Source organism: Oncorhynchus mykiss, chromosome 3, assembly GCF_013265735.2.
Source record: "Oncorhynchus mykiss isolate Arlee chromosome 3, USDA_OmykA_1.1, whole genome shotgun sequence".
NCBI lineage: Eukaryota > Metazoa > Chordata > Actinopteri > Salmoniformes > Salmonidae > Oncorhynchus > Oncorhynchus mykiss.
In genome coordinates this window covers 76,093,779-76,118,549 of record NC_048567.1, presented here as the reverse complement: position 1 = coordinate 76,118,549, position 24,771 = coordinate 76,093,779, and the positions used below count along the sequence as shown (strand labels likewise).

General features: G+C 44.0%; 1 protein-coding gene across 3 annotated transcripts; it reads left to right on the top strand.

Moving 5' to 3' along the window:
* Positions 1 to 396: 396 nt before the first annotated feature.
* Positions 397 to 15,713, top strand: LOC110520602 (insulin-like growth factor-binding protein 5). 3 transcript variants are annotated; one of them, XR_005051383.1, is made up of 5 exons: positions 397 to 1,097; positions 12,231 to 12,454; positions 12,637 to 12,756; positions 12,893 to 13,595; positions 13,662 to 15,713. XR_005051383.1 is itself a non-coding variant. In XM_036975230.1 (4 exons), exons 1-4 carry the CDS (start codon positions 764 to 766, stop codon positions 13,025 to 13,027), a joined length of 813 nt encoding a protein of 270 aa, XP_036831125.1. In that variant the 5' UTR covers positions 397 to 763; the 3' UTR covers positions 13,028 to 15,713. The 3 variants fall into 3 exon arrangements, 1 of the variants encoding a protein (XP_036831125.1); XR_005051382.1 differs by having other exon boundaries at positions 13,629 to 15,713; XM_036975230.1 differs by having other exon boundaries at positions 12,893 to 15,713.
* Positions 15,714 to 24,771: the final 9,058 nt, after the last annotated feature.

Below are 24,771 nucleotides of genomic sequence, written 5' to 3'. Positions count from 1 at the left end.
AAACGTTATTATGATCTAAGAAAACAGTTTTGCGCTTCGCATGTGTAGGATTAAGTCAATCGATGTGCACCGCTTCATCTGTGAGACGAGGCGGAAAACATTTAGGGGTAGAAAGAAGTGTGTGCTCGCCAAGCAGAAGCACGTATTCAGTACCCCTGGAATCTAATCATGCCTCCAGATTGAGTGTTTTTATTTCAATGTGTTGATTAAGGTTGCGTTGGTGTCTTGTGTGCGCCCTCGCAGTTGGCACCATTTCAGCCTTTAGCGTGAAAGACTGATCCTATTGCTGAAAAAAGATTGGCCACTTGCCAAGAAATGGAACAAGTGCGCCTCCCTTCCCTAGTTAGGCGTATTCATAGTTAGGGGTTTGGCCGATTTTAAAAAGGCAAGCCTGGTCCGAAGTTGATCAGTCTGCTCAGAAAACTTATCCGGAGGGAAAGTATTAGAATCGGTTTCAAAGGAGGAAAAATCCAGGTTTTGTGCAAAGAATTGCATTGCAACCAGAGAGGACATAACTTCTGTCAATTAAGAGAAACAATATTGCACCCCGAAGTGTAGTCTTTGGTGATATTTTTACTTGTTCTGTGAATACTTTGATTTGTAAAGAATATATTTTTTCGTTTATTTTGACTGAAGTGTGCTGAAAGCACTCTCTCCATTTGGATGCGGACTGGTTTTTAGCTTTATAAATTGGATAATTTAACGCACGGGCATTGCCTGTAAATTATATTCACATTTGGTGTTTATCAATTGCAAGACGAATATGTTTCTCAGTTTTTGTCTACTGCTGACATTTGTCTTGGGGCTGACCGGGTCCTTTGGCTCATATGTACCATGCGAGCCGTGCGACCAGAAGGCGCTCTCTATGTGCCCCCCGGTCCCCGTCGGTTGTCAACTCGTGAAGGAGCCTGGCTGTGGTTGCTGCCTAACCTGTGCCCTATCAGAAGGTCAGGCGTGCGGTGTTTACACCGGAACATGCACCCATGGCTTGCGCTGCTTGCCGCGGAATGGAGAGGAGAAGCCCCTTCACGCGCTCCTTCACGGCAGGGGGGTGTGCACGAACGAAAAAGGATACAAACCCCTCCATCCACCCATAGGTAAGGAGACGCAGTGAATGCATGCGATTAGAGGAGCCACAGAAGATGGGGCTGTGTAAAATACAACAGCATGATATTGTCGCAGGGTTGAAATTCTGTTTCAGCTATACTGGCCCCGCTAAATGGAATTGTAAATGTTTTCGTTACATTTTAACAGAACGTTCCATTTGGTTCTTCCATGACCCCTCGCAAACGAACTTCTATGCTGTTTCGGGTTTTGTGAAGTCATAGTTTCACAGACAACTGTTGTGAGCATTTACATTAGCATACTGAAGTTTGGAATCCACATTTGAAATAACTGCCCAGGTAACGTTACATGAGCTGCTCTATACACTGTCTGATTTGTCAGTCTTATTACGGCAAGCTTTATTGTGAATCTGGGTCTTTATTCAACCGCAAAAATGTATCCGATTCATCACAGTGCCACAATAACAGCACGTGCGAGGAATAAATCCGTTATTGCGTAGCCTTCCATAGCAATAGCAAGTGTGATATATATGCAAATAGGCCTACTGGTGAGTGTTGTTAGTGTTGATCTTATCCGTGTGGGTATGTGCTTAAAATCAACATTCACAATAAGTTGCTGCTGGCGCACTTGTCAGTTTAGTTTTGAGTGAGTTTGTGTGCGCAGCAGTGGACTGTGCTGCGCTCTAACTTGCAGTCGCTGTATAGTGTTCGTTATGGATACAGTATTGTAGACTGAAAGCGTTCTGCTGAATATCTTTCGAAAGGGCTGTCCCCCCACAGACACGTGCCTGTCTGGACGTACATTCTTGTATGATAACACATTGTAGCCTATGTGGAAATACGTAATTGCTGCTATTCTAATTAGTTGACACATCTCACTTTGTTGGACACCTGCATTTCTTGCAAACATATTTGCGACCTTCAAAGAATATCAATATTTTCCAACATATGGTAACCCATCCTGTTATGTTCTGGGATACACCAGGAGGTGCGGTTTCTGCAGGTACCAGAATATATTTAAAACACAGTCTCCGGCTCCAAGGGCTGTGTTCCATCTCAGTGCTATGCACTCGTGTTTTGTTATTGTGTTTTAAGACTTTACCTACCTTTAACTCTTGACGTACCCACCCCCGAATAAATGATTCAACGTAAATTGATCGCTAACCTGAACCATTCTGAATGCATGCCTACATTTAAATGTTAGTTTCACTTTTGCCGAGTTTGACTGACAGCTAATATGACACCACATGGTGTAATTAAAACCTCAAACCATGGTTTAATTATGTTGCTGCAGTTCCACCAAGGGTTGGCGTTGTATTGGGAGATTGGGTTGGGTTCTTCTTATAGTAATTGACTGAAGAGGCCTCTGATCCTGGAGCGACAGACCTTTTTAAAACTGATTTGAGGTTTAGTCCCTGTGGGTGGTGTTGAGAGTCGGATTATCACTCAAAGATTACATTTGATTTTGTGTGTGCATGAGTCTGTGCACACTTGTACATCTTGGATGTGTGTGCACAGTGGGGAAAGAGGAGTTAGGTTTGAATTAACCAAACGTCAACATTTAGAGGTCATAGCTGGTATTATATTATTCATGATTTAGATTGTCACTTGTTACCAGATCATATTAGGCTAAATACGTTTTTTGGTGACAAACCAAATGTGATTAATGCCAGTGGTTTAGACCTATTCTTTGTTTGGCCAGGTTGAAAGACTCAGGCTATGCTTTGGATACACCCTACATGTACTGTACCTCCCTTGGGGGACAATGCATGAAATCACAACAATGGATTTCAGCCCCTTCAAGAGGTCACGATTGTCTGTAGTACTGGCAGCAAGGCTATACATCCCATAAATACTTGCAGCAAGAACTGAAATAAACCCAGTACACGTGTCTAGCAATAAGTATCACTGATCCAGGACATTGAATTCCAACACGCACTCTATCTGAAGCCGGTGCATGTGTGCAAATGCTAACTTTTGGCACTGAGTGGTAACAGGAGCTCGTCCGTCTTTCTGCCCCTGGCCAGACAGTGTGACCGCTCAGGCACAGTGCAGTGATTCAGCAGAATGCCTCCGGTTGCTCTTCTCTGAAGGGCCGTCCATCAAGGGCTCCTCTGATTGGAGTTAGACATGAGTCTTTAGTTTCCTGCCGTGTAGGGTTTCAACCTGCTCTGATCAGCTGGCAAACACAGAGAGGACAGGCCAAGTGTCCAAAGACGGATCCTCAGGGGACCCAATAGTTTCCATCTCTGGGCTGTATTCATGCAATTCTACCACGTTCTTGCAGAAGAAAAAGCCACTTTGGACCCAGTTGAACCCATCTACATATTATAAAGACTTAATGCATTTAAAGGGGGACTGCCACTTTAAATACCAGATCTGGATATGTTTCTTGAACGAGATGGAATTACATTGAATTATCTCTGTATTGGCATGACATGGGTATAACATTGTAATGCAATGTTGTCAAACTACACACTACCCTGTTGTCTCTCTCTTATATCTACAGAAGTCTGGTGTCACCCAGCATCTTGACTGTTGACTGTGTTGCAAGGAAATTATGCTTAGCTCGGATGGCTGGGCATAGGAGTTGGTTTGTGTTGCCGGCCACTCAGTTCACTGTGTTAGCCCAGAAGAATAAGAACCTGGAACGCATGCCAACAGATATGATTTCATGCCAACAGATATGACTACATGCTAACATATATGACTCCATGCTAACATATATGACTGTGCCAATAGATATGAGTCTATGCCAACAGATATGAGTCTATGCCAACATATATGAGTCTATGCCAACAGATATGACTCCATGGCAACAGATATTACATCATGGCATAAGGCCTCTTGCTCTCTGAGCTTGTGAAATATCCTTATGTTTGAACAGGTTTCCCTTTGCCAAGAAACAAGAAGATGATTAAAGAGACTGTATGAATCTAGAAAGCTTGACTTGCACATCAACATGCACGCAGTACTCTATAAACATAGCATCAGCCAAAGCCCAAAAGAACAGAACCATTTTGAGTTCAGGGTTTATTTTTGTGCCCCATGATAGTTTTTTATGCCTATTTGGTGGTGCATTTACAAGTTTTAGTGCAATCACAAGCCAATGCAATGAAGCCCGTTTGTCACCTGTCTTTGTTACCACAATTTACAATGGCTATGGGACAAAATAAACACTGGCACCCCAAATGTGGTGTTAACTTGACAACTTAATGCATGCACCAAGTGATTTGTGGCTCTGTACTCTTCTTGAAAGGCTATAACTAAGGGGATGAGCAAGTATTATTTTTAAGATACAGCCCCAGCCATCTTAGGAAAACATTTTACAGTAGCAGGGTCAACTTCAAGTATTCTTTTTAAGATACAGCCCCAGCCATCTTAGGAAAACATTTTACAGTAGCAGGGTCAACTTCAAGTATTTTTTTTTCTGTGTTCTTGTAATTAACCATCCTCCCTCATACAGCTCCTGGATGCTCCACACCAATTGTCCTCATGTGAATTGAACAGACAGACCAGCGTGGGTTGGTTTTAGTTAGCGTTACACATTGCTACTGCAATGTTATATTCCCAAATACATCAGACAATCTCTCTTAACAAAGAGGCCAGTGACAATACACATTGGTGTGAGGCAGCTTGGTTGGCCTAGCTACAATAGATGGCATACTACTGTACAGTAGACTATTAGTCCTGCTCCAGTTCAACCAGAGATGGCCCCAGCTGTTTGATGGTTTAATGGCTAGGTCATAAGGAGAAGAACATTGCTGAGGGAGATTTTGCAACTCACTCACCCTGATCCCTCTCCTCACAGAAGTGGATGTTGTTGTTGAATGCTAAATATAACCAACCTCATCAGATTCACATGAGAGAGTTTATCATGTACTCTTCTTCTGGTTTTCTAGAATGCTGTGCCATTTGACACATGTGTTAATCATGGGAAACCAATTGCCAGTGTAAGGTCTACTAACATGCTCTAGGACCAAGCTATGGCACTTTTCCCATGCACAGTATTCAAGCTAGAGAACTTATGTGGCAGTTTGCACGCTTGAATGAGTTTTTCCGGTGAAGTTTTACAGCAATCAGTCTGACACCATTGGATGCTGGTGGTAGGAGCTATTGGAGGATGGGCTCATTGCGATGGCTGGAATGGAATCAATGGAACACAGTCAAACATGTTGTTTCCATATGTTTGATGTGTTAGATACCGTTCCATTCATTCCATTCTAGAATTTGCAATGAGCCCGTCTTCCTATAGCTCCTCCCAACAGCCTCCACTGGCTGACACTTACATCAGGGTCATGCCCAGTAGAGAACGCTTTGCAAAGGACAGCAAAAAGGATTGTGTCGATAAAGTATTACCTTTCTGTTTCACTCCATTTCAATAATTTTTTTCCCTACTGGACATGACCCAGGACAGCACAAGAATAGTATCACTTACCACAGAAGAACCTAACTCATTGAAAGTCACTGTCAGGAGCTCAAGAAAAAAATCCTGTCTCAAGTTTCTATTCTGAATGAGAACAACAGATGTCCTAATCTCTATTCTGCAGCCTTGGTGCCTGTTTCAGCTCCAAAATGTGGATTTTGTCATTTTCACCCTAATGTCTCTGGCCTGAGTGTATGGAGAAGAGCTTTGGACGGTGGATGAGGAGGTTCCGTGTAAGCCAAAATAGCATCCTCTTCCACCAGGGAGTCTGAATTTCGTCACACCCCGGCAATTGTGTTGTGTTGACGGTGACCCAGAAAGGCAGCGTCCGAGTGCCTTGTAAAAAAGATAAAATAAAAATGATGTGGAATGAGATCTCAGACCCTAATTAGGCTTGCATACGAGAGCAGTGGCATGTAGCATCACGGAGGGGTGCTTTCAACTGCTGTCGTACATTTATTTGACATCAACAGAGAAATGTTTTCGGTACAGAAGTTGCAAGAGGGGCAGTGAGGTGCCCTACTTGGAAGGGACTCCCATCACCACGGAACAAGTGTTGCTTGAATTTTTAATCCCTCAATTGTTCCTGCTGCTATTTTTTAACTCTGAATCAAAAAGCAGGAAACGTTTTGATTGCACTGTACATATTTGTTGTTCATGGTACCTTGGGAAAAGTTGCTGATTAAGTCAGAATTCAGTTTCAGGAGAGACTCCCATGGTACGGACCGTGTATATCGATGTGGCTGTAGTGGAGCGGGTCGAAAGTTTCGAGTTCCTTGGTGTCCACACCACCAACAAACTATCATGGTCCAAACACACCAAGAAAGTTGTGAAGAGGGCACGACAACACCTCTTCCCCCTCAGGAGACTGAAAAGATTTGGCACGGGTCCCCAGATCCTCAAAAAGTTATACAGCTGCACCATCGAGAGCATCGAGACCGATTGCATCACCGCCTGGTATGGCAACTGCTTGATATCCAAGCTTATTTTGCTACAGAGGGTAGTGTGTACGGCCCAGTACATCACCAGGGCCAAGCTTCCTGCCATTCAGAACCTATATACTAGGCAAGTCATAGACTGTTCTCTCTGCTACCGCACCGCAAGCGGTACCGAAGCGCCAAGTCAAGGTCCAAAAGGCTCCTTAACAGATTCAAATCAGGTAGTAACCATCTAAAAGTGTCAATAAAGTGAATTGAAAGGAAGTTAAACATTGACTATCCACCAGCACTTACATTGGAACTATCTCAGCATCTTTTTGAGTTGATGATGTCACAGGACTAATGTTCTTTTAAATGTGTCCGCCTGCTGCCCATCCGAAACAGTTCGGGACAGTTTGTGCATATGTTATGATGAGATTAGGTGACATGTTTGTTTGTTTTGGTCTACTGCAAGAGATATTTCAGCTGTTCGTGCACACCAAAAAATGTATTTTAGGCAAGCTCAAATTGTTAGCTGAAGTCTACACCCCTTCGTCCAAGATTGGTCAACAGTAGGGATTCTTCAATGAAGTTGTCATTCAAAAAGACACGACTCATTTTCATGCTAATTTTTTCACTTGAGAAATAATGCAACAAACATTTTAGTTATTTGTAAAATTATGAGACTAAGAGCTCCTCAGCAGAAACGTCAACATTAATGACAGACATCTTGACTTATCTTAGATTAAGTCTGACTATTTTAAGGAAGTGAATACTGGCTACGGCGTCTCAATATGGACAAACAGTGCTATTGCCGCTTTTTTCTTGTTTTTTAATCAAACTGAAGCATGCTTTACACTGTATTGGGAAATGCAGTGGTTGAGTTGTGCCCCAACGAGTAAGCATTTTGCAAGGCCATTCGATGTGGTATTGAATGTGCTCCAATGGCTTTACATTTTGTTTAGATCCCTACACAATGAATGCTGTTGGTCTGGATCACCTACCTCTAATTGAATGACTGAAGTGCAGTGTTTCATTCTGGTCCAAGGGCTTTCTATATCTCCTTCTCTGTGCTACAGTGGTAGGGGTATCAGGCCATGGATTCTGTCCAGAAGCCTTGAAATATTAAGCAGCGAAATAAGACGGGGCAGGGTAGCCTAGTGGTTAAAGCGTTGGACTAGTAACCAGCAGGTAGCCTAGTGGTTAGAGCGTTGGACTAGTAACCAGCAGGTAGCCTAGTGGTTAGAGCGTTGGACTAGTAACCAGCAGGTAGCCTAGTGGTTAGAGCGTTGGACTAGTAACCGGAAGGTAGCCTAGTGGTTAGAGCGTTGGACTAGTAACCAGCAGGTAGCCTAGTGGTTAGAGCGTTGGACTAGTAACCAGCAGGTAGCCTAGTGGTTAGAGCGTTGGACTAGTAACCAGCAGGTAGCCTAGTGGTTAGAGCGTTGGACTAGTAACCGGAAGGTAGCCTAGTGGTTAGAGCGTTGGACTAGTAACCAGCAGGTAGCCTAGTGGTTAGAGCGTTGGACTAGTAACCGGAAGGTAGCCTAGTGGTTAGAGCGTTGGACTAGTAACCAGCAGGTAGCCTAGTGGTTAGAGCGTTGGACTAGTAACCGGAAGGTAGCCTGGTGGTTAGAGCGTTGGACTAGTAACCGGAAGGTAGCCTAGTGGTTAGAGCGTTGGACTAGTAACCAGCAGGTAGCCTAGTGGTTAGAGCGTTGGACTAGTAACCAGCAGGTAGCCTAGTGGTTAGAGCGTTGGACTAGTAACCAGCAGGTAGCCTAGTGGTTAGAGCGTTGGACTAGTAACCAGCAGGTAGCCTAGTGGTTAGAGCGTTGGACTAGTAACCAGCAGGTAGCCTAGTGGTTAGAGCGTTGGACTAGTAACCGGAAGGTAGCCTAGTGGTTAGAGCGTTGGACTAGTAACCGGAAGGTAGCCTAGTGGTTAGAGCGTTGGACTAGTAACCAGCAGGTAGCCTAGTGGTTAGAGCGTTGGACTAGTAACCAGCAGGTAGCCTAGTGGTTAGAGCGTTGGACTAGTAACCAGCAGGTAGCCTAGTGGTTAGAGCGTTGGACTAGTAACCAGCAGGTAGCCTAGTGGTTAGAGCGTTGGACTAGTAACCAGCAGGTAGCCTAGTGGTTAGAGCGTTGGACTAGTAACCAGCAGGTAGCCTAGTGGTTAGAGCGTTGGACTAGTAACCAGCAGGTAGCCTAGTGGTTAGAGCGTTGGACTAGTAACCAGCAGGTAGCCTAGTGGTTAGAGCGTTGGACTAGTAACCAGCAGGTAGCCTAGTGGTTAGAGCGTTGGACTAGTAACCAGCAGGTAGCCTAGTGGTTAGAGCGTTGGACTAGTAACCAGCAGGTAGCCTAGTGGTTAGAGCGTTGGACTAGTAACCAGCAGGTAGCCTAGTGGTTAGAGCGTTGGACTAGCAACCAGCAGGTAGCCTAGTGGTTAGAGCGTTGGACTAGTAACCAGCAGGTAGCCTAGTGGTTAGAGCGTTGGACTAGTAACCAGCAGGTAGCCTAGTGGTTAGAGCGTTGGACTAGTAACCAGCAGGTAGCCTAGTGGTTAGAGCGTTGGACTAGTAACCGGAAGGTAGCCTAGTGGTTAGAGCGTTGGACTAGTAACCAGCAGGTAGCCTAGTGGTTAGAGCGTTGGACTAGTAACCGGAAGGTAGCCTAGTGGTTAGAGCGTTGGACTAGTAACCGGAAGGTAGCCTAGTGGTTAGAGCGTTGGACTAGTAACCAGCAGGTAGCCTAGTGGTTAGAGCGTTGGACTAGTAACCGGAAGGTAGCCTAGTGGTTAGAGCGTTGGACTAGTAACCGGAAGGTAGCCTAGTGGTTAGAGCGTTGGACTAGTAACCGGAAGGTAGCCTAGTGGTTAGAGCGTTGGACTAGTAACCAGCAGGTAGCCTAGTGGTTAGAGCGTTGGACTAGTAACCGGAAGGTAGCCTAGTGGTTAGAGCGTTGGACTAGTAACCAGCAGGTAGCCTACTGGTTAGAGCGTTGGACTAGTAACCGGAAGGTTGCCTAGTGGTTAGAGCGTTGGACTAGTAACCGGAAGGTTGCCTAGTGGTTAGAGCGTTGGACTAGTAACCAGCAGGTAGCCTAGTGGTTAGAGCGTTGGACTAGTAACCAGCAGGTAGCCTAGTGGTTAGAGCGTTGGACTAGTAACCAGCAGGTAGCCTAGTGGTTAGAGCGTTGGACTAGTAACCAGCAGGTAGCCTAGTGGTTAGAGCGTTGGACTAGTAACCAGCAGGTAGCCTAGTGGTTAGAGCGTTGGACTAGTAACCGGAAGGTTGCCTAGTGGTTAGAGCGTTGGACTAGTAACCGGAAGGTAGCCTAGTGGTTAGAGCGTTGGACTAGTAACCGGAAGGTTGCCTAGTGGTTAGAGCGTTGGACTAGTAACCAGCAGGTAGCCTAGTGGTTAGAGCGTTGGACTAGTAACCGGAAGGTAGCCTAGTGGTTAGAGCGTTGGACTAGTAACCAGCAGGTAGCCTAGTGGTTAGAGCGTTGGACTAGTAACCGGAAGGTTGCAAGTTCAAACCCCCGAGCTGACAAGGTACAAATCTGTCGTTCTGCCCCTGAACAGGCAGTTAACCCACTGTTCCTAGGCCGTCATTGAAAATAAGAATTTGTTCTTAACTGACTTGCCTGGTTAAATAAAGGTAAAAAAAATAAAAATAAATAAGACTGGGGGAGTCATGGGTGGCCAGTGTTGTGGCTTAAAGATAATGACAGAGGACTTCCTGCTCCATTATCACTATCTCACCGCATACACCCCCCCGTCCTCTGGATTAACAGCACCTCTACTCAAGACCTATGATCTTGTAAAGGTGTCATTTCAGAGGGTGTTCTGTGCTAGCATTGATTAGGATACACTCAGTGGTGTAAGGTGTGTGAGCCAATGAGAATTTAAGCATCTCATTGTTGTGACGCATTTTCTGCCCAAAGTTGTATGACTGTGAATTCATAACGACCTGTTAGAGAGAAAAACAACTGAAAGAAGAGTGGCTTGTCTTTCATGCTTAGGCTTCCTGGCTGAAAGAAACTTGGGATATTCATGAAGCATAATTGCCCTGCACACGTGTTAATTTTTAAACAGAGGCATATGCGTTGCACATTGTTTGCCTGTCCCGTTCCTCTTGTCTTAATGAAAACTTTAGCGCAAGCAGCGGGAGAGATACCAATACCTCTTCAGCCGGTGCTGAGTGGAGGTGGCTGCATGTGACTGTGCTGTCTTGGCTGGAGGCCAGCATCTTGGCAGTGTTTCAGTACTTAAACACAGGCCTGCTAAGCCTCTTTTACAAGCTGGGGACCATAAGCATGGAAAAACTTTGTTTTTTGAGAGAGAGAGATACCCCGTTGTCTGCAAACATACTGTCTCCATGTCTTTGAATTGCAGCACAGCTTGTGAATTGGAAGTGTAACAACATTGTATTTGATGTTCTAAAATAATGGCACATTTGGAAGATGCTCAAATGTCTTGAAATCAGTATCACAAGTGTCTCCCATGCTGCATTTAAAGTAGGCCTATGATGTAGTGTGTGTTGTATTTGTAAAATGGAAGGGGGGGGATGCATTCTCGTGTTTGTGGTAAGTCAATTCCCAGTAATAGACCTCTCAGTGGTGACATACCTGTCCTTTTTTCCAAGGTGGCCATGTAAATCCAGTCCAGTGGTGCCTATACTTAAGATAACATTGAAATGTGGTTTGTTTTAATAATTTTTAATCATCCCCTTCTTCAGCTATCTGTCAATGTCCCGTGATTGTCTCTCCCCAACAATACTTGGCACATTCACTCAGCCCCAGAATTCCAACCACGCCCTTCCCCATGGCCATCGCTGCACCCACCCGCGGGTTTCCTCACTGGATAAATATAACCCCCGTCGTCTACAGGCACTGCGGCCACTCGCCAGTTGGGGCCTGGCAAAATCCCATGACAGCCTTTGGGGCCTTGTGTGCTTATGATAGAGTAAGCACAAGCAGGAGAGGAGCGCTCATCTCTGTGGCCTCAGAGAACCTCAGGCAGGCTAGGGCTCTTGACTTATGGGGGCTGAGCCCTGAGGAGGGACTGGGGGAGAGGGGATAAGGGATCAGGAGCCCAAATCTCTAGCCTGGGGAGACCTCAATATGTACCTCTAGGACTGTAGGTACCTCTGGGGGGTAGGATGGGGTAGGGGGAGAGCAGTGGCCTTTCTTCCTGGCTTCAGTTCTGTTCTTGATATGAAATGATACAGTACATTCAGACTAGGATGTGTCCACCTCTGCCGTAGGCTTCAGTTGCCATGGCTCCTCGGTTACCATGACATCAACGTCTCCAAGTATGATCTGTGAGAGATGTGACGTCTTTGATTAGACCCCATTATTTTTGTCTTTGCATGGACGTGCCAGATACTGTAAGTATGTATTACTAAAATAGCTTATGATCAACCTAATAAGCCACTGTGTCACACACAAAAGACTCCACATACCTCCTTAATATGATGTAGAAGAGACTGAGCTAAGATTTTGTATTTTTCAGTCAGCATTCAGACTTGTTTAACCAGACTTACTTTCTTTGCTTTGACCTCCATTAGTAGATGCTGGATTTGATGTTTTTGTATGGTGGGGGCTGGGGTGCAGTATGGGTAGAGGTAGTTAATCAGCTGTCGATCCTTGATCCTGCCCTCTCCTTTGTAAACAAATGGGAAAGCAACATTTGTTGGCCCAAACCCTGGGAAAAGCATCTGGTAGTCCATATTTTCGGTTGGGCAAGAATAACTTTTCTAACATTTTAGGTGGGGGTAATGTGACAAGTATGCTGTGTCTTTCCCCTGTGTAGATCATGAGTCTCTGGAACACGAGGACACCCTGACGACTGAGATCACGGAGGACCAACTGCAGCCCGCCAAAGTGCCGCTCCTCCCCAAGCAGGACCTCATCAACAGTAAGAAGATCCAGGCCATGCGCAAGGACAAGGAGCGCAAGCGGGCGCAGGCCAAACTGCGCTCCATTGGCCCCATGGACTACTCCCCACTACCCATTGACAAGCACGAGCCAGAGTTTGTAAGTACAAGAGTGGAGAGAAGGAAAGAGGGGAGCTAATGTTGAAGCTGTGCTGATGCTGATGTTGTTAGTGTGAAAACATATCCAACTCTGATCCTAGGAGAGCTGACTGAGTGCAGGATTTTGTTCCACCTATGGTGCTAGCACTGGGTGCTAATGTTAGTTGTGCCATTCCTCCACAGGGTCCTTGCAGGAGGAAGCTGGATGGGATCATCCAGGGAATGAAGGACACATCCCGTGTCATGGCCCTGTCCCTGTACCTTCCCAACTGTGACAGGAAGGGCTTCTTCAAACGCAAACAGGTGAGCCCTCTGTCATCATCCTTATACATGGTTTAACACATAAGTTATACATATTAATAATATTTATGCTTACACTCTCCCTCTCTCTCTCTCTCTTTCTTTGCCACCTGTCGTTGCACATCGATTGTCTCTACAGTGCAAGCCCTCTCGTGGCAGGAAGCGGGGCATCTGCTGGTGTGTAGACAAGTACGGCTCGCAGGTTCCCGGCACAGACTACAGCGGGGGGGACATCCAGTGCAAGGACCTAGAGAGCAGCAGCATCAACGAGTGAATAGGTGGCTCCGCCCCCACCCCGATCACCTGACCCAGGGCCTCACCTCCTCCTTTCCCTCCCACCTGTCTGCTTCGCCCTCCAGTCACTTTTTGAGATTTTCAAGATGAAAAAAAACAAGACAACTAAACAAATCAAATGAATGAACGAAAGGACAGGCTTGAAAAAAGGACACCTGAAATCTTTTTTATTTTTTGGACCGTGCGCTCATCTCTTAAAAGACGGAACCCAGCAGGTTTTAAGCCCTTGTTTGACCCTCGGGCCCCTCCCCCACTAAGAGCTGGGCTCGGGCCCCTCCCCCACTAAGAGCTGGGCTCGGGCCCCTCCCCCACTAAGAGCTGGGCTCGGGCCCTTCCCCCACTAAGAGCTGGGCTCTGGCCCCTCCCCCGCTAAGAGGTGGGAGCCTCACTAACAATTCATGAAAATATATACTTGTATTGATATATTTTTATAGAAACACCAAACTTTGTGTCATTTAAAGCTAACATAAAATGGATGAAAAAATGAATATAAGTCACTTTGATTATAAACAGGACTGTTTTGATCTTTCACATCTATTGCTATTGAGGTGTCAGAGGAGATAGCTGGACCTTCTATTGAGGTGTCAGAGGAGATAGCTGGACCTTCTATTGAGGTGTCAGAGGAGATAGCTGGACCTTCTATTGAGGTGTCAGAGGAGATAGCTGGACCTTCTATTGAGGTGCCAGAGGAGATAGCTGGACCTTCTATTGAGATGTCAGAGGAGGAGGAGGTAGCTGGACCTTCTATTGAGGTGTCAGAGAGGATAGCTGGACCTTCTATTGAGGTGTCAGAAGAGGAGGAGGAGGTAGCTGGACCTTCTATTGAGGTGTCAGAGGAGATAGCTGGACCTTCTATTGAGGTGTCAGAGGAGATAGCTGGACCTTCTATTGAGGTGTCAGAGGAGATAGCTGTTCCTTCTATTAAGGTGTCAGAGAAGATAGCTGGACCTTTTATTGAGGTGTCAGATGACATAGCTGGACCTGCTATTGAGGTGTCAGAGAGAATACCTGGACCTTCTATTGAGGTACCAGAGGAGATAGCGGGACCTTCTATCGAGGTGTCAGAGACAATAGCTGAACCATCTATTGGCAGAAAAAAAAAACTTGAGAGGGTCTTTCTGATACAGTTGACTCTATCTGGTATTTGGTTCTGTCAGAGCACTTTTGAATAAGGGAACCTGCTTGGATATGTGTTACTTCACTAATTTTGTGTGAGCATGCATGCATGTATGTGTGTGCGTGCGTGTGTGTGTGTGAAAGAGAAAGGGAGTGAGCTTAACACAAGAATGACCTTTTTTTCCTCTCGCTCTCTTTTGTTGTTTTTTTACAACAACAACATTTATGGCTGGTGCTTGAAGTAGTCTTGAGGATGGCTTTCTCCCACTAGGCTATGTAAAACTAGGTCTATGGGAGATGGAGAAAGTTCGACACAATAATCAGATCATTACAGACAAACCTATGTTAGTGGCTCATTGACTCTGCATCTAGCCTGACATGCCAACTGTGCCTATTGTTACCATACACTGCCATGCAGGGCAACAGAGAACTTATCGGAGAACGCTGCCCCTACTGGTGAAGGGAATACTGCCACAAAGTGCTCATACTGTCATCTGATGTGAGCTCTGCTTGGCCCAACAACCGGGACTTAAAGAATAGTGGAATGAACCCTACAGTCCCGCAATAACTAACAACAGTAATTCTTTGTTTTGCTAAAGTATGGGCAAAAATTGTAAGTACAAGGATTAAGCATGTTTGCGGACTTGCATTCACCAGTGAGGTTAGCTGTTTTTTTTTGTCTCAGTTGCTCGAGGGTGTTAGTCTTGTGTGGTTTTGTTTGTACTGTTGTGTAGTAACCGCCCACTTTTGAGCCGTGTTCCTTAACCAACGGGCCTGCTACCATGGTCACCACGGCTACAGTGGAACCTTGGTGTATTACTTTTGACTATAAATTAACTCATGTTTTCTTTTTTTAACTAAAGAAATACAATGTACTGTTGCTTGGGAAAAAGACGTGTGCATTTTAGCCTGTGAACAATTTGAATGGTTCCATGATGCCTGGCCATCCTTATTTGAATATGAGACAGTCAAAAAAAGCTATATCCCACCTATTTTCTCCCCCCTTGGCTTGCATGCCGCCCCTCCTCGACAACTTGTTTTCTATACAACACAACATTACTTGCATTCGAAATGGTGAGCAGTTTTCCTTTTATTTTTATTATTATTATTATTATTATTATTATTATTATTATTCTACCTTTATTTCAACAAGGAACACAGACTGAGACCAAGGTCTCTGTTAGAGCTGGGCCCTGCGTATACATGTTTACACATACAGTTTAAGTACAATGATTAAGAAACTACACAAGACAAACAAAACGATCACAGACAACACACAAGAATACAGCAGCAGATTGTTTCATTTACACACAGGTTATTCCCCTAATAGGTTATTCCCCTAACAGGTTATTGCCCTAACAGGTTATTCCCCTAACAGGTTATTCCCCTAACAGGTTATTCCTCTAACAGGTTATTCCTCTAACAGGTTATTCCCCTAACAGGTTATTCCCCTAATAGGTTATTCCCCTAACAGGTTATTCCCCTAACAGGTTATTCCCCTAACAGCACAAGAACTTGCATTACCCAAAACAGTTACAAGCAACACAAAAGGGAATACCTCTTCTGCCCAAGTGGGCTTCTTTGACCACTACCTGCAGGGTCAGTTGAAAGTGTACTTTTATGTCGTCTGTGTGCAAGTCGCAGTGCCTTCTTACATGCATATCCACATTTAAATAGTGACGCGAACGTGACGTGGTAGCTGTCTAAGGGACGCAAACCCTGCTGAGGCTGAGGCCCTCAGGGTAGTAGTTTTCTAGCCTGCCATGACGAGAGGTAGCTCTTGTGGTATAACTCTTGCCACAAACACATTGTGAATCTGTTGCTAATCCCTCCCTGTGTTTGAGTGTGATGGCAAGGAAGACCAGAGTGCCCGTCTCTGTCTCTTATTTTCAAAAAGCACTAAAACGCTAGAGTATTGCTTTCAAAGTTGACTGCTAATGTATTTGATTGCCAGAGAATAGGCAGGTGATGTTAGAATTTCGAGGCACATCATAGTTGATCACGCAGACTAGCATACTACTGCCTCTCCCAGTAGTCGGAGAAGAGATGGACGAGGCATTACTAGCCATCAGATCCTATTCCACAGCTTGTGTGGGTGGTCGTAATTACTCTAGCCAGGCCATCAACAGACAACAAATTAGGGAGCTTGTACTCCAGCCTCAATTAAGTCTGTAGTCCAATAATGACGTGATATTATCAGTTTTCGTAATACAAATGTGTTGAATAGGATACTGTTGTTTTTAATGGCTCATAAATTAGATGCTTGTAACATCAAAAATTGATTGATCTAAATGTCAGGCTTTATAGCCTCAGTTACTTTGAGAGAGAATTTGTGGGAAAAATAAGTTACTATACCCTGCTACCTTTCACATCCAAAATGTCTTCTTACATGGAAGTGAACTCCTCCGCCTTTTGGTAAATCCCAGATAAACTAGTTTGTCCTATACCCAATGCAGCGTAGCACCCTTCCCCACCTCCACCCAGTCCACATTGAAAGAAAGCAGCTTGCACTTATTGATAACACAGATAACATACAGTAAAACTGCCACTTGGGTAGAAAAACAAAACAAGCTAAACATGTAGTGTGATACAGGTTAAGGGTGTCTGCAAGGTCCCCTGGGTAATTGTTGACGGGGGCTTATGTGGTCCATACCTGGGAATTCTATCACCAACGTCCAATAAGAATAAAGGGATAATAACACACCGTACAGTACATTAACAACCACACAACAGTCCCACTTTCATATGTCTGCTGTCACACACAGACAGAGACAGACAGAGAGAGAGAGCGAGAAAACCATGGACAGTGGCCGCATTTAGGGGCTAGCCACACCCTCATCACGGAGGGCTCACCAATCGCATGACAGTAGACACAGTTAGGAACAGACACAAGGAGACCAGGGAAATCTGAGGAATAGGAACACAGCATGGAGTTTAGATGTTGACTCCCTCTCCAGCTTCCATTTGAGCACCAGACCATCAGAAGCCTATTGAAGCAGTTGGCCAGCCATATGGTGTAGTCTAACGGGGCGTTTTCTAAATCAAGATTTGTCTCTTGGGTCAAAGAAATTGTGGATAAGGGCATTGAATCCTTTGGCGTCAAATTAACCAATTGACACAATTCAACCAAGCTATGAATTGTTGAAATTTTCTTTGCGGTATGGTGGTAGATTGAGGTGTTGGAGAGGTTATATTGAAAGCTTATCCTCCTTTTAAAAGTGTAATTTACATCTGTTTCCAACTCGTAACACTGCCTTATTCAGATTCCTCGTCTCACACCTGGTTATGTACTCATACTCACAGTTCATGATACAATAGTAAGTAACTACAGCATTTATTTTTATGCATAATGTTTTTATTGATGAAATGAGACAAATGCAATCAGTTACTTTAATAACATGTGGTGTTAACTGGCTTGTGATTAAAATATCCATTGGTGCCAGAGGACAGTGCCGTAAAATGGTCAGCATTTGCAACTCCTCGTGAAACAACAACAATTAAAAAAAAAAAATACAAAAAATCTCAAACTATTAAAGTGAATATCACTGTGTAATATTTATTCAACTTGTAATTTATGTACTCTTTTAACCGTTGTCTTTTTTTTGTTATGACAAAGCATTTTATTTAAATAAAGTGATGTAATTCATTTAAAATCTTGGTAGTGATGTGTTTCTGTGATGTGCATTTTGACCTCAAAACCTAAAAACGGTTCATCAACCTATCTTCCAGGTACCCCAAGGCACTAACATATTGTCACATACAAAAGATACTGTAGATGAATACATTGGGGTGTATAGATAAAGACTGGTGGAGGTCTGGAAACTCCGATCACAACAACATCAGTTCTCAGAGTAATCCTAGCTATTCAAAACAACCCATGCAAATAGTTTCTTCTTTCTGATGTAAACTCAAATCTGGAAAAAAGAAACACAGGCACGTCTTGGTCGCTACACTACAGAAGAACAATGACAAGTAAAGCCCCATACGCAAAGCCCTCGGCCAATGAATTGCAAACTTCTACCGACACGCCCCCTGATTAATATGGCTACAACCAATGAAAATACTTCCTTGTTGTTGCCAGGAGCAGTGTGTATGGAGCCTAATGGTGTGGTGATCAGAGATGACATGATGAGGTCATATCTGCACACACTGGCCATGACATTAGTTGCAGGTTTTACATCTTACTTTTTGTATACTACATACATTGTTAGAAAAAAAGGTTCCAAAAGGGTTCTTTAGCTGTCCCTATAGGAGAACCGTATTTTTCCCCAGGTAAAATCATTTTGCTGGTTCCAGGTAGAACCATTTTTGAATCCATAAAGAACCCTCTGTGAAAACAGTTATACATGGGAACCAAACGCGTTCTACTTGGAACCAAAAGGGTTCTACATGGAAGCCAAAAGGGTTCTACCGGGAAACCAAAAGGGTTCTACTGGGAAAGCAAAAGGGTTCTACATGGAAGCCAAAAGGGTTCTACCGGGAAACCAAAAGGGTTCTACTGGGAAAGCAAAGGGGTTCTACATGGAAGCCAAAAGGGTTCTACCGGGAAACCAAAAGGGTCACCAGAAAGAAAGAGTGAGGGCAGTAGGAAGCTCTGTCATCCATTTATATACAGATGATAAAGTATTATACTTACACTCAGCTGGCCCATCCCTGGATTTAGCCTTGTTCTGAACATCTCCAAAACAAAGGTCATGTGGTTTGGTAACCACCGGTGTGGTTACTACCTCTGAGGGTTTAGTGGTTGAGGTAGTCACCTCATACAAGTACAGTGCCTTGCGAAAGTATTCGGCCCCCTTGAACTTTGCGACCTTTTGCCACATTTCAGGCTTCAAACAAAGATATAAAACTGTATTTTTTTGTGAAGAATCAACAACAAGTGGGACACAATCATGAAGTGGAACGACATTTATTGGATATTTCAAACTTTTTTAACAAATCAAAACTGAAAAATTGGGCGTGCAAAATTATTCAGCCCCTTTACTTTCAGTGCAGCAAACTCTCCCCAGAAGTTCAGTGAGGATCTCTGAATGATCCAATGTTGACCTAAATGACTAATGATGATAAATACAATCCACCTGTGTGTAATCAAGTCTCCGTATAAATGCACCTGTACTGTGATAGTCTCAGAGGTCCGTTAAAAGCGCAGAGAGCATCATGAAGAACAAGGAACACACCATACTGTTGTGAAGAAGTTTAAAGCCGGATTTGGATACAAAAAGATTTCCCAAGCTTTAAACATCCCAAGGAGCACTGTGCAAGCGATAATATTGAAATGGAAGGAGTATCAGACCACTGTAAATCTACCAAGACCTGGCCGTCCCTCTAAACTTTCAACTCATACAAGGAGAAGACTGATCAGAGATGCAGCCAAGGGGCCCATGATCACTTTGGATGAACTGCAGAGATCTACAGCTGAGGTGGGAGACTCTGTCCATAGGACAACAATCAGCAGTATATTGCACAAATCTGGCCTTTATGGAAGAGTGGCAAGAAGAAAGCCATTTTTTAAAGATATCCATAAAAAGTGTTGTTTAAAGTTTGCCACAAGCCACCTGGGAGACACACCAAACATGTGGAAGAAGGTGCTCTGGTCAGATGAAACCAAAATTGAACTTTTTGGCAACAATGCAAAACGTTATGTTTGGCGTAAATGCAACACATCTGAACACACCATCCCCACTGTCAAACATGGTGGTGGCAGCATCATGGTTTGGGCCTGCTTTTCTTCAGCAGGGACAGGGAAGATGGTTAAAATTGATGGGAAGATGGATGGAGCCAAATACAGGACCATTCTGGAAGAATGGAGTCTGCAAAAGACCTGAGACTGGGATGGAGATTTGTCTTCCAACAAGACAATGATCCAAAACATAAAGCAAAATCTCCAATGGAATGGTTCAAAAATAAACATATCCAGGTGTTAGAATGGCCAAGTCAAAGTCCAGACCTGAATCCAATTGAGAATCTGTGGAAAGAACTGAAAACTGCTGTTCAGAAATGCTCTCCATCCAACCTCACTGAGCTCGAGCTGTTTTGCAAGGAGGAATGGGAAAAAATGTCAGTCTCTCGATGTGCAAAACTGATAGAGACATACCCCAAGCGACTTACAGCTGTAATCGCAGCAAAAGGTGGCGCTACAAAGTATTAACTTAAGGGGGCTGAATAATTTTGCACGCCCAATTTTTCAGTTTTTGATTTGTTAAAAAAGTTTGAAATATCCAATAAATGTCGTTCCACTTCATGATTGTGTCCCACTTGTTGTTGATTCTTCACAAAAAAATACAGTTTTATATCTTCATGTTTGAAGCCTGAAATGTGGCAAAAGGTCGCAAAGTTCAAGGGGGCCGAATACTTTCGCAAGGCACTGTAGTTTGGAGTATGGCTAGACGGTACACAGTCTTTCTCTCAGCACATATCAAAGCTGCAGGCTAAGGTTAAATCTAGACTTGGTTTCCTCTATCATAATCACTACTCTTTCACCCCAGCTGCCAAACTAACTTCATTCAGATGACCATCCTACACATGCAATATTACGGAGACGTAATTTATAGATCGGCAGGTAAGGGTGCTTTTGAGCGGCTTGATGTCCTTTACCATTCGGCCATCAGATTTGCCACCAATGCTCCTTATAGGACACATCACTGCACTCTATACTCCTCTGTATACTGGTCATCGCTGTTTACCAATCGCAAGACCCACTGGTTGATGCTTATTTATAAAACCCTCTTAGGCCTCACTCCCTCCTATCTGAGATACCTACTGCAACCCCATCCTCCACATACAACACCCGTTCTGCCAGTCACATTCTGTTAAAGATCCCCAAAGCTCACACATCCCTGGGTCAGTCCTCTTTTCAGTTCGCTGCAGCTAACGACTGGAACGAGCTGCAACAAACGTTCAAACTGGACAGTTTTATCTCCATCACTTCATTCAAAGACTCAACCATGGACACTCTTACAGACAGTTCTGGCTGCTTTACATGATGTATTGTTGTCTCTACCTTCTTGCCCTTTGTGCTGTTGTCTATGCCCAATAATGCTTGTACCATGTGTTGTGCTACTAAAGGCATAATTGTGCTTTTAAAGGCATAATTGACTCAAAGAGGCACACACACACACACACACACACACAAACATGAACCCACACAAACACAAACGCAGGCAAACACAAATGGATGCCGCACAGGCATACACACACCTAGTCAAGAGTGTTGGCAGGGGTTGAAAGGGCTTAACAGTATGGATGTTGAAAGGGCTTAACAGTATGGAGGTTGTTAAGGGGTAAACAGTATGGAGGTTTTTAAGGGGTTAACAGTATGGAGGTTGAAACGGGTAAACAGTATGGAGGTTTTTAAGGGGTTAACAGTATGGAGGTTGTTAAGGGGTAAACAGTATGGGGGTTGTTAAGGGGTAAACAGTATGGAGGTTGCCCCATGGTTGGTATGTCAGGTATGGAAGCAATGACCGTTCTGCCCATGTTAAGTCCCAGTTTGCTTAGGCAAAAGTTCTGCAACTGTGTTATAAATCTTGGCTCTCTTTCTCACACACACACACACGCACGCACGCACACACACACACAGAAACACACACACACACAGAGAAACACACACACATATAATTTGTGGGCTCAATAACAGGAAAGAGGACGGTATTATCAGCTCTTCTTGTACACTCCTTCCTCTGAAGGGAGTCTTGCTTGTTTCGGGGGAGAGGGCCGGGTGGAGGGGGCATTGCTTTCTCATGGCTTCCAGGAAGCGACATGACGAGACAGGGATGTTGAGGTAAATTAGTTCTTCTCTGGGGATGCTAGGGCTTGACCAGCTCCAGATGTGTGTGATTGACGCAGCGTCGGCAAATGGGCACTGAGGGAGGAGCACTTGGTACCTTGGTTCGCCTGAATAGGCGTCAGTATTATAAGGTGAAGCAGGGTAGATTTTGGGGAAGTGGGACATGTGTAGGGGATTTGATTTGTGAGGTAGTGAACATGACAATTACTATTGCCTTCAAAGAAACTGACAACCACACTTAGGGCTTTGAAGCATTCATGCCTCTTTTATTACATAATTAGACCAATGACTATGGATTACTACATCTAATTGCAACATCGGCTTCGCTACACCAAACCTGTCCCAGAACAGGGTGATTTACGTCAAGTATTTGAGGTTTCTGAGGTTTATCGTCCTACAAACTCAAAGGTTTGGGAAACGTACATGCTATGGGTCTGAAATCACATGACTTAAAGGACTGTATACCCCAATGCTGGTCCTTTAAGACTAGAGTCCGTGAACACCGGGACATCTGATCCAATGTCTTCCAATCAAAAACTATCAGAGGCGGGATTATGTTTGGCTGGGAAATGTTCTAGTGAAAATGTCACCTAAACTTAATTTCAACGCATTCAGTAAAGTGCCATGTTCCACATCTTTCAATATTTTATAACATCAACTGTTTTTGACAACCAAAATACTATATATACAGTAGCTTACACAGATCAGAAAGACTGCTAGAGGGTGCAACCTTAACATCAAACATGGAGTGAAAATAAGAGGAAGAGGAAACAACCGATGAATGTACTTGGAAGGGCACATGCTTGTTTGCTCTGCTTAACCCTTGTGTTGTCCTGAGGGTGAAAAATGACCCGCCACTATGTTTAACAGGAGAGAAAAACCCCTAAATGATATTTTTTCAACTTGAAATTTGATGACTCTTCCCAGAGTGACCCCAACATTAGAAAAAGTGAAACATCGCCTTTGTTCACATTTCCATGAAAGCTGTACACCACCAGGGTACAAAGATTGTCTAATACCCTGACTACACCATTCGCGTCGCATGCGCGAGCGTTGCAAAATAAATGTAGAAATATATGTTATTCAATTACCGCACCCACACTGCTCTCGCGCGCCAAGGAGCGTCTGCGTTGCCAAGGGCTAAAATAGAAGTCCTTTCTATTTCTGACACAGATCGCGCTGCAAGTCCTGCCTCTCCCGTCTCCTCATTGGTTTATAGAATCAGGTACCCATTCAGGGAAGAGAGCACCGCCCCGCACAGCAGCCTCTGCAGCGCTTGTGAAAGCTGTTCAGGGGGCTGAATCTTGTCCTGATCCACCCGAGGCTGTAGCTGGGGCAGGCAAGAGGAGGAGATGCCAATTCTGCCCCCAAAGAAGGACTGGAAAATAAATACTATGTGCTGCACATGTGAGAAATACATCTGCAAAGTCCATGTACACACACTTGCATACTGTCCTACATGTGCTAATTAGAGTTGAATGATTTATGTTCTTGATGTTTTGTTTTGTATCTATTATCTTATTTTATTCTTATTTATTGTTGTTGTTTATACACCTTATGGGTCAGGGCAATGGTTCAAAAAATGGGAGAAGACATATTTTGTAGTTGAATTTCTCATTGTACAGTACATAAGAATATATCATTATGTTGGCAAAAAAATTCAAGACTGTTATTGCTTCCCTTCGATATAATGCATTCAAAACTACTTTCTCCACATTACTGCTACTTTCTTAGGCTATACAAGTGCTATCTCTTGCTAAAAAACATATGTTTACACCTATGCAGTCCCTTTAGCAATAATAATAATAATAATAACCCACTACTTTAGTAAAGAAAACAATAATGACAGGTGTGTTGTAATAAAAACGAGTGGTGTCCACTTATTAAATGCAGTCTTTCTGCATTGTGAAGAGGGAATCCCCAGAAATTCACAAAGTTTTTAATGAATGACATGTTGTTTCTTCATGCAAAATAGATTTAGGGTTCAAAATTCAATTAAGCTGCTTTATTTTAGGGGTTTAGTGAAGGCGGGTCATTTTTGACCCTTAGGACAAGAGGAGTATACAGATTGTTAAGGCTACACAAGGGTAGAATTCCCTCTGTCACCCACAGTGTGGTTCTTCAAACACAGGGACCTGCTCTGATAGTTTTACTCTGCTCAATGCCAAAACCCTCCCCACCGGGCACACATACACACACATACACACTAATCTCACACACACACACACACACACACACACACACACCACTTTAGCCCACTCTGACAAATCAATATACCCCAAAACCACAGGGATTAGTTTCTCTTTGTTTTCAAAGTAGGCCAGCGTCAAACTAGCGTGAAATGCAGTACACTACCAGAGGGTACAGAGAGATCTATACAGGAAATGAGCCAGAACTGTCAACATCCTCAAATAACTGGAATCCCCCTAAACACAAGTAATTCACCCTACCAAAAGGGAAAATGTCAGCCCTAATAGGCAGGTGGAATGGTTGGTGATGCGTTGTTAGACGACTGGCACCATCCCGGCAGACTGGCACTGACCTTTTGACCTTTTGCCAGCATGGTGCCAGTCTCCCATGCTGGCAGACTGGCAATCCAGAAGGTCATCAGGTCACCCATAGTATGGTTCTCCAAACACAGGGACCTGCTCTGATAGTTTTACTCTGCTCATTGCCAAAACCCTCCCCACCGGGCACACACACACACACACACACACACACACACACACACAATCTCATACATATGTTATTGTTTTGACCTGTCTTTCTTTGTTTTAGTTGCAGATCATTACATTGATACATTGATATGGTAGGATATGGTA